We start from the raw sequence: 17869 nt of genomic DNA on the forward strand, positions 1-17869 counted from the left end.
TGAAGCTCCTTTGAATTCATTTCCTTCCAAAATTGGATTGTATACTATGTTTTCCATACAAGAAACTTCACAGGAATTTGCCATGTTAAGGGCATATCAGAAATTCTCCAGGTCTCATGGTGATTCTAGCTATATACTTTTCAAAGAATTTCTAAGATGTTCAGGGTTTTTCCTTCTCTGAGAAGAACTGGAGGCTTACAAATCAGAAGAATTTTTTTTCTAGAAAAAATTTTTTTTCCAGTAAAAGTAGCTTTTATTTCTTGCCCTTGGGATGATTCGAATGATCTTTCAGCACAACACATGATATGAATTGTTAAAGATAGGGAAGTAAACGAAAACAACATTTCAGCCTTGGACAAATTGGAGAAAATAATCTTCACCCTGAAGAAGGCTGAAGGTTTTTCTTAAAGACACAATAATTTATAAAACAACAATTAGGAGAGCTCACATACAAGTGCTAGATGCTGTTATCATCAATGTATCCACATTGTTCTTTAGAAACTATTTAGTCATACATTGGGAGGCCACTTCAGTATCATCTGCATTTGCCAGAGGAGGAAATAACTATTCAAAGATACTGAATATTGTGCTAAGGAAAATAGCACCACCCTTGGGTGCAAACCATGATTTAAATGCAGGTAGCCAAATCTCAAATATACAGGCTGTGTAGAGAGAGCAGTCAAACTGGTGTTGTCATGAAGAAACCAGAAGCCAACACCTGGATTGTGCAAATGTGAAGCCCTCCCAAGTTTCTGGCACATGATAATTAAAATAACAGTCAAACAGCAGGGGAGAGGAGAAAGTTTTTCTTTTTATTTCCTATGCTTATTTCAGGTTTATTATCTAGGTAAAATTTATGTTGGAAAGATTACTGGGGAAATTATCACCAATAAGATTAGCTGTGAGGGCTGGGAAGGTGGCTCAGTGGTAGAGTCCTTGCCTTGCATGCATGAAGCCCTGGGTTTGATTCCTCAGCACCACATATACAGAAAAAGCTGGAAGTGGTGCTGTGGCTTAAGTGGTAGAGACTAGCCTTGAGCTGAAGAGCTGAGGGACAGGGTCCAGGCCCAGAGTTCAGACCCCACAACCACCACTACCACCAACAACAACCAAGATTAGCTGTGAGATATTTCTCACTTCCTAATCAGATACTGTTCTTGGAAATTAAGTTACTTGCTTCTGAAGGGGATGTTGCCTGGGGCTAATTCACAGATGCAATTGTAGCCTCTAGAAGAATGGAGAGGAGGAATGCTAGCCCTCAATATATCTGTAGTACATATTTTAAAAGTTGAAAAAGTGATTTGGTTCAATTCTCCTTAGTGGAATAATATTGGCAACTTCTAAATATAGTAAATGCTCCTTGCTCTTCTTCCATTTAGGGTGTGTCAGTATAAATTTGATTCATTCAGCCATATTGATGATGGACTCTTCTTTAAAGAGTGTTAATTTGGGACTATTAGATACATTGCTGTTGTAAACATTCTGGCCATGCCATTTGTCCACACTTATGTGAATTTCTGTTGAGTATATATAGCTAGAGGAACCGCCAGATCATATTGTCAACTTATGCATTGCTTCATACATAGTGCCAAATCATTTTGCAGACTGGTGGAATGAATTTATGCTCTCATTCTAGGCCACACTTACTCTTGATAGAGGTTTTTGTTTAATTTGACTATTTTGGTATGTCTCCTATGATTTTAGTCTAGATATAAACTTCATTAGGTATAAAGTAATAGCGTATATAAATCTACTCATTTCTCGCAACAGTAGGAAATCAAGAAGAGAAGGAAACAAACAGCAAAGATACTTGGCTGATAAGTGTCAGAAGTGAATTTCAATACTTGTCTATCAATGTTCAAAGTCCAAGCTGTTGCAAACATGCAGGGCCACTGAAAACTTATACTGAAGAAAAATGGAAATAAGTTCTGAGAGGCAGACAACATGTGTGCTTGTCACAGCAGAGTATTTTATGCAGAAATGTTTTCAGTTTGTCTTTATATGATGAAGTAAGTGGGAGACACCTTTTTTAAGAACAGAGAAATGCAAAAGATTTTTATGGGGTAGATTCAAAGAAATAAAAAAAGTTGATTTTGCATAATTTAAGCTCTTTCATTATAGTCAAATAACTGGAAAATAGTGAGTGGCTAAATAGAAGAGTAAAAAATTAGGAAAAGGTTTTAATCCTTGAGCAGTTAATTTTTGTATTTGTTCTCTGATGAAATACTAGCAATAATTTTACTTTTTTATTTTAGAGCTTCTTTAAATTGAAGTAAAAAGATGCCTTTATTATTATCCTACTCTATACTTGTTTGTTATTCTCAGGGATTTCTCTTTTCTTTCACTTAATAGAGAAATTGTCAAAATTAAGGTAAACTTAAGACCAAGGATGGGCTTCACGCTGGTGGGAAACTGTGTTGTGGTCATTGTACCTTACCTCTTTTCAGAATTGAGCTAGAAATAAATTCACTGAACTCTTAATAAATGGTTTGAAGTCAAAATCACAAAACAGGGTTGTGTAGAGTGATTTGTTAAGAATTTCTCAGAACATTGTATAAATACGTTATTTCCTCCTCCTTTCCCCCAATTATTCCAATGGGAAATGGTTTAGAAAATGCAAAGTGAGTTGTTTTTGCTTTATGTATTTGTTTGCCAGCTATCCTAAACATTGTGTTTCAATTAATTACTCTAATTCTGGAATATCTATTGACATGTCATCACTGGTTAGAACATGGTATTTACATTAAATTTGCTCTTGACTGTTTGCCAGATTTTTATCCACAAACTTACTTTGGCTTTGTGTTTTTTCTAAAGCATCCAAAAGTACAGGGTGGACTTACATACCTTCATATTCATTGTCAATGAAGATGCTGGACTGAATTTATGTTTACAGGCTACAGCTCTAACACCTGCCCACATATCTGCCAAATTTTTATTAGCACCGATTTCTATTTTTGTATCTTATGCCTCTTTATACCACAATATTTTAGAATAAAACTTAATTTGAATTCAATGTAATTTATCCCACATTTCTTCAAAGACAGAAATTAAATTTACTTAAAAAATGAAAGTTTTCTTTCATATATTTCATCAAAGGAAAAAAAAAAGAGTATGAAATGTATGTCTGTATTTACTACCCTCCAGGAACTGGGAAAGTAAAAATCAAAGAGATTGCAAGTTACATAAGAACTGAAAAATTAAATAACAGTTAAGGCCACAAACCACAAACTAGAAGAACCTGAGTAATAAGCAAAAACAAACTTTGAGTATTATAACTGAGAGAATATATGTTCGACAAGGTCAGGCAGGGACAAATCCGGTTAGAAACACTGAGGAAACACAGCAGAGAGCTAATGTTGGAATGATTCTGTAGATGTTATTGTGGAGAAGTTTCAAGATTTTAGGGGACAAATGTGATTTATCTGAAAAATAGATACTAGAAGATAAAGATAAGGCTCTTTTTTAAAAATTTTAGATCTGACTGTAGTTCCCACTTCAGGAGAGAAAAGAGAGATACGAAAAGAAATCCTTCAGCATCAGAGCCCACCTCAAATAATATGTCTGCACATCTCAGATTTTTGTTCTCAGCTTTTGAACCTTCACACTTGTTCTTCCAATGCTAAGTGTTCCTCACTCTCCATTTTATTCCCTCATTGACCTTTCTTAGTGGGTAGACTATTCAGGGAAGGTTAAAAGACATTAAGTAGGAACAGATGAACTGAACGTGTAACAATTTCTATCAAGTATATACTGCATTTGCTTTTAAATAGTCTGAATTCTTTCAACAAATGCAGATATTGGTAGCTTATTTTTTCCTATAAATACTAAATATGATTATTGAAATGTTTCAATGGTAAGACTGTAAGCAATGAGAATCTTATTACTCAAAATTTATGAAAACAACATGCATATTAGATACATTCTTTCCATTCAGATTCAAGCATGGGCATGCTCCTCTAAAACCAGTGAAAGTGCTCTCTAAGTAGCACTTTGTGCCTATTGTAGCAGGTAATTGTCCTTAAATTCTTTTTTTAACAGGTAGTGGTGTGTGTGTGTGTGTGTGTGTGTGTGTGTGTGTGTGTGTGTGTGTGTGTGTGTTTTACAGGTCAATTAAGATGAATAAAAGGATTGATAGCTAGGTAACTAGCAAACTACTGTTATTGCTGTCACTGAAATTACTACTGAAGGGATCAAAGCTGAAACTAATCAATATAAAGATATACAGAGCACAATCAGGCATAGAATAAGTGGATACAAAAATGGCAGGTTTGCAACATTCAATACAAATTGTATTTTCCTAGAATTTATTGGAAAGATCTGTCTCTATTCTCTTCCACGCTTGGGAGAAGTTAAAAAGAAAGGAAAGGAAGGGAATGGAAGAGATAGAAAAAGGAAGGAAGGAAGGAAGGAAGGAAGGAAGGAAGGAGGAAAGAAGGAAGGAAGGAAAGAAGGAAGGAAGGAAAGAAGGAAGGAAGGAAAGAAGGAAGGAAGGAAGGAAGGAAAGAAGGATAATAGATTTTTTCAGGGTGCTGGAGGGCAGAGGCAGCCTAGAAAAGCCACTTCTTTATACACCACCTGTCTGGGGACACTAGCCTGAAACTGGTCAAACTTGCAAAACAAGTTATGCTGAAAGTTCCCCCTCTCTGATCCCCACCAGGGAGTTAGCCCAGGAGCATACCCCAATAAACTTTCCTAACATTCTTTTTATTCCTTTCTGTGTGGTCTTTTCTCACCGAAAACACTTTTAAAGAAGATGTGATTTGTTTGGACAATTATAATCCATAGCTTGTCCTTTTTAATATCGCCAAGCGATTCTCTGAGATAATTTTAATTATTGTCATTAATGAGGAACATGAAAACTCAGAGCTCAAGTGACCTGTGCAAGATCAGGTGTTGTTAAGGATTAAATAATTAAAAGCAAATTTATCTATTCATGTTAAAAACACAGTCAGTGCTGAACTATGTGCCTATTTTTATTTTTAGTATTTTTGAGTATGAGTCATTATAGTCATTTTTGCACTCATTTTACAAAGTAGAAAATATGGATGTGGCTGGGAGTCAGCGGCCTCATGCCTGTAATCCTAGCTACTCCGGAGGCTGAGATCTGAGGATCTCGGTTCAAAGCCAGCCAGGGCATTAAAGTCCATGAGACTCTTATCTCCAATAAACCACTCACAAAACCGGAAGTGGTGCTGTGGCTCAGTGGTAGAGCTCTAGCCTTGAGTCCCACGGCCACCAAAAAAAAAAAAAGAAAGACAGAAAGAAAGAAAAAAAAAGAAAATATGATGTGGTTCCCTACAGTATTCAAACCTTCAAATAACATTATTCTGTTCTAATTTTTATACTGAACCCTCAACATACAAATAAAGGGTGGATGGAATACATGCAGTTGTACAAAGTCGTACAAAGTCGTAGTTAAAGGCCTTGGCTCTCGTGTGGCTGTTTTTCAGAGCGTCTTCAGGCTCTGAGTTCCAGAGTAGATTACTTTTGCTCTTCACACTTCACCATTCTCACCTATTAAACATAATCAACACACCTCTACTGTAAAAGTGTGGGACTCCATAATTATAGATAGCTTTTTAACAAGGCCAGGGGTATATAAGACCCCCCCCCAATAAAACTTTGTGCTATTTGTGATAGGAAGAAAAAGAAAGCACAGTATGATAAAATGATTCCTCTTTTGCACATGCAGATTTTTGAAGATATATGCATGCTTTTGTCACTTAGTTAAAGGCAGATCAAGAACTGTGGACAAGAAAACAATGAATTTCTTATCCATCTATTAAGTGACTGCCAGAATACTGACTTATCCAAACCAGAAGTTTTTATATTACCATATCTCATACAAGTATTTAAAAATCCTAGCCTAACCATTCTGTTGTTCTAGGATTGTTGAGACAAAGGTCAAGGGGGGAACCAATGCGACAGTAGCATACACCAGATAATATGGTGGAAATGATCTGTATAACTTGGTGGGGTGGGAAAATAGGAGAAAAAATGAGGGAAGGGGTAACAAGTTTGACAAGAAATGTACTCATTACCTTACTTATGCAACTGTAACCCCTCTGTATATCACCTTGACAATTGAAAAAAATTAAAAAAGAAAACAGTAATCCCAGGCTCAATTTCAATTTTAAGACCCCAACTTCCTTATCCTATCACATATCAGTTCATTTAGAAACATTTCCCTGGGACCTTGAACCCTAGCTTTCCTCTGGCTACTTTCTCAATAGAACACATCAAGAAGATTTAACCCAACTTCTTGGCTTTCTGTCCGTCATATTAACTCCAGGGATTGATCAGAATAATAGGTCTTCCCTATGTTGGCAGTAGTAGAGTATTGTAGTGACTGGGAATGTCAGTACAGAATGGAAGAGCCCAGTATTTCCACAACTTCTCCCTGCCCATGCCCTATCTAATTTTGTGTTGTTAGCTAGAGTAGGGTAATGACAGTCAGGAATGGCACAAGTGATGCTCTACTGCAGGAGCCAGCAATGATGCTTAGCTGGTGCCAGCTGAAGGACAAGAAGAACAGATGGCACTGCTTGGTCATAGCCATGATACAGCTACAAACAAAGCCAAAAATGATTAAATTGAGATCACTGCTGAGCTTTGCCAATAGCAGCCAAATTCAGTGAAAGGAGTTCTGTCCATATGTGTAAGCATTTCAGTGGACTACCATCCATCACGGTGTACCATCAGAATTTCTCAGTCTGTAAAGATCCATAAATGCAGTTAGTCAATCATGGGCAGCAGTCTGCTGCCTACTAAGGAAAACACAATTTTATTCTGGTCAACTGAATATAGAATAGCCTATTGGGAAAAATCACACTCCAGGAATTCAGGAAATCACTACTACCAAAGTCATAGCTGAATAAACAACCTAGTTATAGGTCACTGTAACTTCCCACAGATCCCATTGTTGTCAGAGAAGCATGTGTCTCTCTGTGTCATTGAAACTAACAAACTGCATCAAGATTCTATTCAGAAGCCTCTTGTTTATCCCAGAGTGTATGACACTGAAGTTGTGTCTATTTCTTGGCAATAGTTTATGACTTTTCACTGGTATGCACCTAGACATTTATTAAATAGACAAAGAAGATATTTTGTATTTGGGACAAGTGGTTTCTGTTGTAAATTCAATAATTTATACAATTAGAAATGATATACTCCCTAAGAGAGATAAGCATCTCTTACATTTCAATATCTACCTGATTAACTCAGGCTATTGTCTTCTTCAGTAGCATGATGTAAGTTTCCAATAACTTCGTGTTGTTAGTGAGGTTATTTAGTTCTATTAAATTGAATGGTCAGCATCAGGACGTTTGGAATGTTATAAGTATAATGAGCGCAACAGCATGTGACTAATAGAGAGTCCATACATGCTCACCTAGTGACGGATATATACTCACTAATCCTCCATCTCTTTCCATGATAAAGAGCTAGACCTGTATTATCTTCCTCTTATTAACTTAATCTCTCTATATTGTATATAATCTTGGAAATATTGTCAGTTAAAATGTTGTGCTTCAATGTGTCTCAATCATCTTGTGAATGAGTAGGTCTCTGTTTGTTTTTTTCCTTAAGCCTTATTTGGCTAGTCTGATTAATTCTTGTGACTGTATTGTAGTGAGAGATTGTCCTTTATACAATTCGGGTGGGACAATTAATGGTGAGAATAGAATCTTAGAATCTTTTCCTTTTCCTTTGCTTATTTTTATAAACTCTGTTTCCAATCCATGGGGTTAGGATAGTACATTTTAAATCCCTATATTCATCCTTGCTATTGTATAAACTGTCTCTGTTCAACTCCTCTTATTCTTCTTCTTATTTTTGTGGGGGGAGGCTTGAACTTTCGGGCTGGGCATGGTCCCTTAGCTCTTCAGCTCAAGGCAAGCACTCTACCCCTTGAGCCACAGCGCCACTTCCAGTTTTCTGAGTGGTTTATTGGAGATAAGAGTCTCACAGACTTTCCTGTCCGGGCTAGCTTTGAACTGCAATCCTCAGATCTCAGCCTCCTGAGTAGCTGGGATTACAGGCGTGAGCCACCGGCACCTGTTCTTCTTTTATTTTATTTTAAAAATATATTTTATTGTCATTGTAAAGATGATGTACAGTGGGGATCCAGTTACATCAGTCAGCTAGTGACACATTCCTTTTTAAACAGTGTCGCCTCTTCTCTTGTTTCCTCCCAGGTTTTGCTTCCAGAGTCCCCTCCACTGCATGTTGTATAATTCACTTTCAACACAGTATAGAGCAAGGTTCCCTGCTGCATTTGTTTCATACTGTTTTTGCTCTTCAAAACCTCTAAAATATTTCTCATGTACCAATGTCACATAAGTTATTAAGGTATTTATTATAACACACAAATTATAATCTGTTAATAATATGAGAGATAGTATCTGAATTAAGAGTATCTGAAAGGGCTGGGAAGGTGGCTCAGTGGTAGAGTGTTTGCCTTGCATGCATGAGGCCCTGGGTTCCATTCCTCAGCACCACCTAAGCAGAAAAAGCCAGAAGCGGTGCTGTGGCTCAAGTGGTAGAGCGCTGGCCTTGAGCTGAAGAACTGAGGGAGGTCTGGGACAGGCCCAGAGTTCAGGCCCCACGACCAACAGAAAAAAAGAAAAAGTATCTGAAAAACAATGTAGAGACAATCTCTCCAGTGACTGATGCTCAAAGATCATAGCTCTAATTATTTACCTTTGATACTGAGTTTCCAGAGCTTTTTCATCAAAGATTTAACACAAACATCATTTTGCATTTCACAAAAATGTGCCCACCGAGATGACAGGGACCAGGTTGAAAAATCTTAGCTATAAGGAACTTTCTTTCTGCTGAATCATTTCCATAGTTTTTATACACACTTGATATCTTGGAAAAAATGTATTAAGTCATAGATTCATGAATCATAGTGACCAGAGAAGCCTTGGAGAACTCATTTGATATTTGGGTACATTATACTTTTCTAATGTAGTTAAATAGAAAAATAATGTATTTAATATCTAATATCTACTTCCTTATTTCTATATTCTGCTACATAAACCTTTTAACATTGAGCATAGGAGATTTAATATAAGACTTAATCTAAACAAATGTAACCTAAGTGGACAGATGATCTAGTCATCTCCTTAAATTATTTTATCAACAATTCAGATAATTAGACAGATGGCAGACATATCTTCTGGAAAATAAGTTTTTTTGTTATTGACTAAGATTTGTTGGATGATGTAAAGCTGGGCTGAGAAAACCAGATATGAATGTAGGGAAAGTGAATAGCAACAAACCGACATGTTCTGTGTTTATGTTGCGTTATAAGAACTGCTTAGACTTATGAGCCTCTTCACCTATAGCTATGAAAAACCATTCTTTGAGAGAAGGTAGAGGATGGAAGGCAGTGGAATAAAGATATAAACATGTCATGAATCAAAAATATTGGAAAATTGGTATGATATTATCTTTATTTTACTGTATAGTAAAAGTTTTAGGTTAATATAGGGAGAAAGAGAGGAGAAACATTTTCTGCTCCCCAAGACCTCGAAAAAATTATGTTAAGTGAAGTAAGCCAGGCCCAAAGAAACACAGGTCCCATGGTTTCCTTATTCGCAATAACTAGTATATGTCTGAGTCAAGCAAAAAAGGTCAGATAAGGTGATGTTAGGGAAATGCACCCTAAGATCTGTATTAAAAATTTTTTTTCTTTCATGAGATTGTTTCGAAACATTTATAAGATTATTTCTTTGTTGCTTTGTATGTCCCTCCCCCACGGTATAACCCCTGCTTTCACTGTATTTGATGTTGGTATAATTTGTGGAGGGGAAGGGAAAAAACAAATCGTTTGACTAGGGATACAGGTGGATCCATTGCAACAGTGAGAGATGTTATGTAGAAAAAAGAACTTTACAACTTTGGTGAGGCAGAGGGAGGTGGGGAGGAGGGTTTGGTGGGGGGAGCAGGGAGAGGATGGGAAGGGATGGGAAGGGGAAACAAAAGAGGAGGCTACAATGCTTGATAAGAAATGTACTCATTATCTTGTCCATGTAATTGTAACCCTTCTGTATGGTATTTTCACAATAAAAAATTAAAATAAAATAATTAAAAAAGAAATCGGAGATAAGGGATTCTTATTTGCTTTTTAGTTATAATTATAATTAATATATTGATAAACTTGTGCTTTGCTATCATGCGACATTATTTCATCGAATATAGATACACGTTAATTTGTGTTATACCTGTTTCATATGGTGACGTTTTAGAAGGAGTTTTCTCTTAAAGAGTCTTAAGTAATTATTTTATAAATAAATATTAGCATGTATTTAATCATAGGTTGATTCATGACTAGGACAGCTTCTAAGAAATGCAGCAACAGATGATTTTGTCATTGAATAAACATCATGGAGAGTATTTAGATAAACATGCATGATATTCTGAAATCACAGGTGCTATATATTATGTATATAATAAATCAGATGATATGTCATAATATATACATTAGATAGGATATGTAATATTTGTATATGATTACATGATATAAGGTATATATATGTATTATAAAAGACAGGGGAAGAGAGTAGTGTCTTTCCAGACTAGTTCATGTATTGTTATTCATGATGAAAAATATACAAAATTACATCAAGAGAGAGACACAGTGATGCAATTGAAGCCATAAGATGTATATAGATAGATAAATAGAAAGATAGGTAGATAGATAGATATTTGTTATTACTTACAATACAAAGTTATGTATTCTATTCTTTTAGGCATTTTATATGCTTGGTAATTCAATGGGATTTTTTTCCTCACCCCAGCCTGAGCTCAAAAACATGGATGATACATTCTACCATGATGTTAAGAAGGCTGCAACATCACTGAGTGGCAGGTATTACTCAATTTCATTATAATTCTGAGGGATTATCATCATGCATAACTGGCCAGACATGACTGTACTTAAGACATGAATGTCATGGTTGTATATAGAGAGCAGAAGGGTTAATATATCTTTTATCTCAGTGATCCTTTCCTTATGTCCATGGCAAGAGCAGCTAAAACTACTCCTTTCACAAAAATATACAGTACATTACACTAGTAATACTCATAGTCTTAATATTGTACATTGGTCTCTATAAATCTTATGTATCTGCCTCCATATATGTAGTTCTTCTGTATATCTGCTGTTTTGTATGATTAAGCTTTGCCGCTCTAAGTACTAGACTGGTATAAAACAGACTAAGTTGTATCACCGTGTTTGAGTTCTGTATGTGATTTATCCAGTAGTATAAAGTATAAACTTGCCAACTTCAGATCTCAAGATATTTCATCATATTTTAAATAGCCTATAGGCTACATTTTCTCTTTCCATTTTCCCTGCAGTTAATAGTGCTCTTGAACAATTAGAATATTAATCTATATAACGATGACTACACTTTCATATTTATATGGAAATAGTATATATACTATTTAATTATATATACTAAAAAGTGACTAAAAGTCATAGGCATATAAGTGAGAATGTTAGTTTAGATGGGTAAGGTATTTCTATAGCATAACATGTAAAGAATGCATTACTAGTAGTTCTATTTTATTTTAAATTGTAGAACTCCTTGCTTTGCTTTTCAGGGTTCTAGACATCATGTTATGTTGTTGGGTAAAATATCTCAGAACTCTACACTTGTTACTCTCATGACCAGGCACAAGTTATTTGACTGGATTTCAGGTTTATTGTCTACAAATGCAGACACATATTTAGATTGTAGTTTATGGTAAACATAAGCAGGAAATACATATTACCCGTGCCTGCCTGATGGCGTGTATTATGAATGTTCTCTGAATTCATCTGTCCCCTGTACGGTCATACAGGTCTGAACATAAAATACAAACTGCATAAACTTGTTTGGATATTTATGGCTTAACTTTTTTCACAAGACTACATTGTTTTACCCATACATTTGAAACCTTTTGTGAATTCCTTTTTCAGAAAAGTTGTTAATATTTTTTAATTTCTCATAACCACATTTTAAGTAAACATAGTAGAAAAATATTCATTTTTCAAAAACATAGAAAATCTTTATGATATTGTTTACTTAAAAAATATGGAGTGGGGCTGGGAAGGTGGCTCAGTGGTAGAGCGCTTGCCTTGCATGCAAGAGGCCCTGGGTTCGATTCCCCAGCACCACGTAAGCAAAAAAAAAAAAAAAAATATGGAAACAGTCAGACCCAGTGGTTCACGCCTGTGATCCTGGCTACTCAATAGAACAAATATAGCAGTGGTACTCACTAGATACCAGGTGAAAAATGATCTCTACAGCTTATGGGTAGGGATGGGAGGGAAAAAGTGGGAGAGAGTGAGGGAAGAGGTGCCATGGTTCAAAAAGAAATGTACTCATTACCTGACTTACGCAACGATTCCCACTCTCTACATCACCTCTGTAATAAAAATAAAATATTTTTAAGCCCAAACACTGAAATCTGTGGATCATAATTTAAAGCCAGCCCATGCAGAAAACTCTTATCTTCCTGAGAGAAGTGAGGGGTGGCTCTAGTGGTAGAGCACTAGCTTTCATCAAAACAAGCTCAGGTATAGAACTTAGGCCCTGAGGCTGAGCCCCAGGATGGTTATATAAAGAATATGGAAATAATAGTTGTCATGGATCTACCTTTTAGAATTGGGAAAGATATGAGATGCTAATACATCTTTGTTAGATCCTGCAAAAGCCAGATCTCTCTTGGAGTACCTGCATTAAATCTGTGGAAGCAGGCCTGGCTAAGCACAAGACAGTCCACTACTGATCTAGATCATCAGCAATATGAAAAGTGGCTTTTAAATTTTGTTTAATTGGATTGAAGATGTGGCTCAATGTAGAGGACCCAAAGCCCCTGAATTCAAACCCCCATACCAACAAATGGGTACAAATTGTTTATTTGAAAGCATACATTCTAACCTTTAGAACAATGTTAACATTAGGAACATTGTTCATATATGCATGGATAGCCATAGAATAATAACAGAGGGAAGTTCAAGGGCAAGATGTGATTATATCACTGTGGCTCCAAATACTTGGCCCTAAATATAGCATTTTCCAGGCGTCAGATAGACCTTAGACTAATATCCATATATATCATCTATAGAACCACAACAACCAAGTATTGACCCCACTTATCCTTAACCTTCTCAGAGGGTAAGCTAACTCGCCATGACTTTGTCTCACTGCAAATGTTTTTTCTCTGCTCTTTGATTATAAGCAAGCTTCTTTGGTACAAAAAAAAGCAACAAAGAACACTTGTCCAGTGTTATACTGAAACTTACAGTTATTAAAGATCATCATGAGTAGTCTCTGTAAATCATAGTGGAGGAGATCAAACTAGGAGATACAACACCAACAGTCTAATGTCCTAATGCCATATATATTATATATTGTATATGTTTATATACAATATGTATTATATATATAAAATATATAGAACATATATATATATACATATATATATATATGTTGTTCTTGTTGTTGAGGGATGCTCCTGTGAAACACATTTCTGTTCTCAAAGTTTTAGGTCCTTGCAATATATCTAGATGGCCAAAAATTAGTTATTCTACTCACATATCCCTAAACCCTGCAAAACAAGAAACCGATCCCCTCCTCAAATATCGCAAAATCACACAAAACACACACAAATAATACTAGGGCAACAAACAAAGGGAAAACAAAGTTACAGGGGCATTCATGCGGTATCTCCCACTTCATGATTGTTGGTGCCAGTTTGCATGGATGGGCCTTTTGCCTTTTCTTTAACTCTGTTTTTCTCCTCAGATTTGTAGTTCATGATTTTCTTCCTCATTCTATCTGACTTGTTATTTCTTTAAAATATTTATATCTTTATTTATATATTTTCTTTATTCTGATTCCTTCATACTTCTCTTCCTAAGCCCACATCTAATTTTGATTCTTTCCCTGTTCAAGCATTTTATTTTTAATCATTTTTAAATTATGATTATTTTCTTTAAGTAGTTGTACAAAGGAGTTGCCATTCAACTAAACAGGGTATGAGTACAATATGTCTGGATCAATGCCATTCCTTCCAACATTCCCACCCATCCCTCCACTACACACCCCTTTCCTAACTCTCAATTTTGTAGCATTGGATTCTTGTGTTAATCCCCCTCCCCATCCCTTCTTCATTCATCTACCTCTTTCCCCTTGATCCTACCCCACCTTGTCAAGTGCTAGTTTTCTGGTTTTATGTTGTTGAACTTTGATGTGGGCTTTTTAAGGAAATAAAAAATTCCTCACCCAAATACAGCTACAAAGCTTTTCCTTTCATATTTTCTTCTAGAAGACATTTTTTTCTTACATAAACTTGCATTTAGCTTCTGATTATGTCCAGTTCATATTTCTTTTTATTCTTCTTTGCATTATAATTCTTTTTGGACAAAAGGAAAGAGTAGAGATCATTCAAATGAATGACTCTTGCCATTTTCTTTGCTTTTTTAAAAAAATCTTTTTTGTCCACTAAAGCCTCTGTTTCCCCCCTTCTTATACTATTCCATTTTCTTATCTCTTATGGACCATTCCAAAGTTATGAGCTTATTGACGTCTTCCAAGAACATTGTTCTTAACTTTGAATCCATTCTCTAGCTCTATACTATTCAATTGTTTTCACACTATCTGTTCAGGATAATTTTTATTATTTTCTTTGTATTTTGATATCCTGAACCATGCATTCCCCAGAAGTTAACTATTATGTTAATTTTTTAAAAAAGGTCTCTGTGTTTTAGGAATGGCCATTGCCTATGCTATCTATCACTTATTTAGCTTCACACATCTCTGCACAGCTATTTTTTTATTGCCATATTTGGTCTCAAGTTCCTCAAGAATAAAACATTTATAATTTTATTATTTAAATAATAAATTTGCCAGACATTGTTTTCTTGGACATATCACACTCTTTTTTTTTTGTTTTTAGCTGTTTCCTTTAATTCAAGGAATCACCAAACTTAGTTTGATCACCCTCAGTGGATTTCACAGCAAATGTCATTTTTTAAGTTCCTGTCACCTTCCAAAGACAAAACAAAAGAACACAACAAACATTACCACCATTCAATCCAGGCACAGACCACTCAGACAGAGGCTAGGAAGAGGAGACAGGAAGCTCCCAATCAGAGAAACAAGTACAGCAATCAGCACTGAGAGTCCTGAGGGTGGCTCTGTGCTTGTGTCTGTTTTAATTGAATATTCAGTACCCTTTTATTTTTACATGAATATTTTTGAGAACACGTTTTGAGGAGCACATTTTTCCCCCTCACATCATGACAACTTAATAAATATCATTCCTTTCATAAAATACTATAAATTAATTGTTAATATTACCTAGCATTTGCTCAAAAGAGAAAAAAAAATCTTTCTTTTCAAGTTCAGTGTTTCATGACTAGCTGCCTCTGAATTATCCTGAATCATCAGCATCCCTTAAACAGTTTTTGCACTTGGAAACATCCTGCCAGTCAGTTCTCTGTTTAACTACCTCAGCTAGATCCTACCAGCATTAGCATTTCCAGTGCTTTCCTTTATGGAATCTCCTCTATAGCGCTCCCTCCCTCCCCAGAATTTGGTGTTAAAACTTACCGCTTTTACCAACTCCTCCAGCTCCCAGCATTACCACCTTGTACTCTCTGGACCCGCTTGATGCACTAGCCGGGGAGCAGCTGGCTTCATTTTCTACCTCCATCTTACCCTAAGGACTGGAGGAGAAAAAGGAAGCAAAAAGTCACCGTGTCAGGTGCTTGCTCAGATACTAAACAACTCTAAAACTGTGTCAAAGGAAAGGTTTAGTACGAAGTAAAGACCATCAGCGTCGGACTGGCTGCTGGTCCTGTGCTGGAGCGGGTCTCATAGCAACCACTTCAATTGCTTCCAATAAAAATCTGGCTTTTACATCCCTCCCTCCTTCTGATCCTTCACTCTTTCACGTCTCCCACGATCTCCCTCTCTTGCTCTCCTTCTCTGCTTCTTTGCCCTCCCTCTTCTGTTGCTTGTTTTTTCCCTTTCACATACACAAACACCCATGCACAATCTCTCTCTCTCTCCCTCTCTCTCTTTCTCCTCTTTCCTGCCCACCCCTGCACAGTTGCAGTTGTCAGGTGCACACACATACTAGGCTATCTTTCAGACTGTGCTGCTGGAGTACAGTGAAGCAGAGACTTGGAGGAAGATGCCGTGTCATAGGCTGACTTCTGCAGATGCACTTTCAAAGACACTCTTTTCTCTTAATCACGGTCAATTAATTGGGAGACATTCCAGCTGCTTGCTTTTTATCTACATCTTCCTGCACAGTGTTCAATCTGGAAGAAAGGAAGCTACCATTTTATAAAGGAAAGACAAAACAAACAAACCAGCAACTTAGAGCATTTAAAGTAGGAGTCTTCAGTGTGGTTGAATTAATGCCAGACTAGCAGTAATTGCTTCAGCTCAGTTGACAGTCATAGTTCTACCATTGGGAGGTAATTGAATTAGGTCATTATCATGCTTGAACATGGATCACCCTTGTTTACACTGAATTATTAGAAACAAACTCGAACACACGGACTGTGACAAGCATGAAAGGGATACATGATGAATGTTTTTGTTGACAATTACGGTAGGATAAAAGATCATAGCAGCCTATTTTTCAAATGTCCAACTTCCTTCTCCGTATTTAAATTCTTGTACAGCTTGGGGTCTTCTCATTTATCCAGACATATTATAAAAAATTGTTCATAGGATGGTTTTCACAATCCCTAGTTGTTAAAAACAGAGCCTTTCCTTCAGTAAGAGAGTGATAGTCTGTGTGTTTATTGTCAGTAAAATGTTTATTTAAAGTGTGCATAGTGATTAGATGGAGTCAAGTGTTTTGCCTGTGTTTGCTTTTCCTAATATCTAATTTTTAAGCTACTCTAGAAGTGAAAAATATTTTAAGCATTTCTGTATGCATCTATAATAGGCACTTTTGATTAATCTGCTGGGCACTGCATTTTCTTGCTGGTCTTTGGAGAGCTACCAAATTCTTACCATTAAGAAAGCAGATCTAGACCCAGATTTCATAGGCTCAAATCTGAGCTGTGTGACCTTGGGTAAATTACTTTTTTTCACTGTGCATCATTGTATATATCTATAAAATGGCCTATGCACTCTTAATTAATAACTCACTAGTGAATTAATATTCATACTTTATGAACACTATCTAGCCAGTCACCAGGGGTCTAAACTTGTAATCTTTGGTACTTGGGAATCTAAGAGAAGGATCATCACAGTTCAATGCCATCCTTGGCAGAAAAGTTTCTGAGACCCTATCTCAAAGTAACTAGAAGAAAACAGGTCTGGAGGTATGGTTGAAGTTGTAGAGCTCCAGCCTGGCAAGTACAAGGCCCTGAATTCATATCTACTATTGCCAAAACAGTGAAGAAATTCATAAGAAAAATATTGAGCAAGTTGTTAGGATGGCTTAAGTATATGATATTACATATATTTTATTGCTATCTTTGAAGGAATGATGCTCTCAGCCACCTAATACACCAAAGAAAGGATCATATTATTGTGTGTTTATCACCCATCAGCATTTCTTCCTTGCTAAAACTTTTTTTCAAACCATTTCTTTTCCACCAAAATTTTCTTTTATTACTGAGCTTTTGAAACATGTTTATATATTCTAGTTATGTCTTTTGGCATATAAATATTCTGGAAAATATGTTTCCCTAGTTTGTGGTTTTTAACTAGATGATTTCAGTTTACAATAAAGGCTTACAGTTTTGTGGGGCCCAGTTTTTAATTGTTTTCACTTATGAATATGACATGAGGCCTTCAACAAAACATTTTCTACTGATTCTTTTCCAAGTTCTCTTTCTATT

General features: G+C 36.1%; 1 protein-coding gene and 1 non-coding gene across 2 annotated transcripts in view; one reads left to right on the plus strand and one right to left on the minus strand.

Moving 5' to 3' along the window:
• Window positions 1–15798, minus strand: part of Rit2 (Ras like without CAAX 2) — a 294814-nt gene extending 279016 nt beyond the window's left edge. Inside the window, exon 1 of the mRNA XM_042675251.1 lies at window positions 15612–15798. Coding sequence (XP_042531185.1) covers window positions 15612–15714 — 103 coding nt within the window. The 5' untranslated portion in view covers window positions 15715–15798. The remainder of the gene's footprint in view (window positions 1–15611) is intronic.
• Window positions 12105–12169, plus strand: Trnaa-ugc. Its single transcript has one exon. It is a non-coding gene; the product is annotated as a tRNA-Ala (tRNA).
• Window positions 15799–17869: the final 2071 nt, after the last annotated feature.

The sequence above is a fragment of the Dipodomys spectabilis genome, unplaced genomic scaffold (genome assembly GCF_019054845.1).
Source record: "Dipodomys spectabilis isolate Male_0828 unplaced genomic scaffold, ASM1905484v1 ptg000024l, whole genome shotgun sequence".
NCBI classification, from domain to species: Eukaryota; Metazoa; Chordata; class Mammalia; order Rodentia; family Heteromyidae; genus Dipodomys; species Dipodomys spectabilis.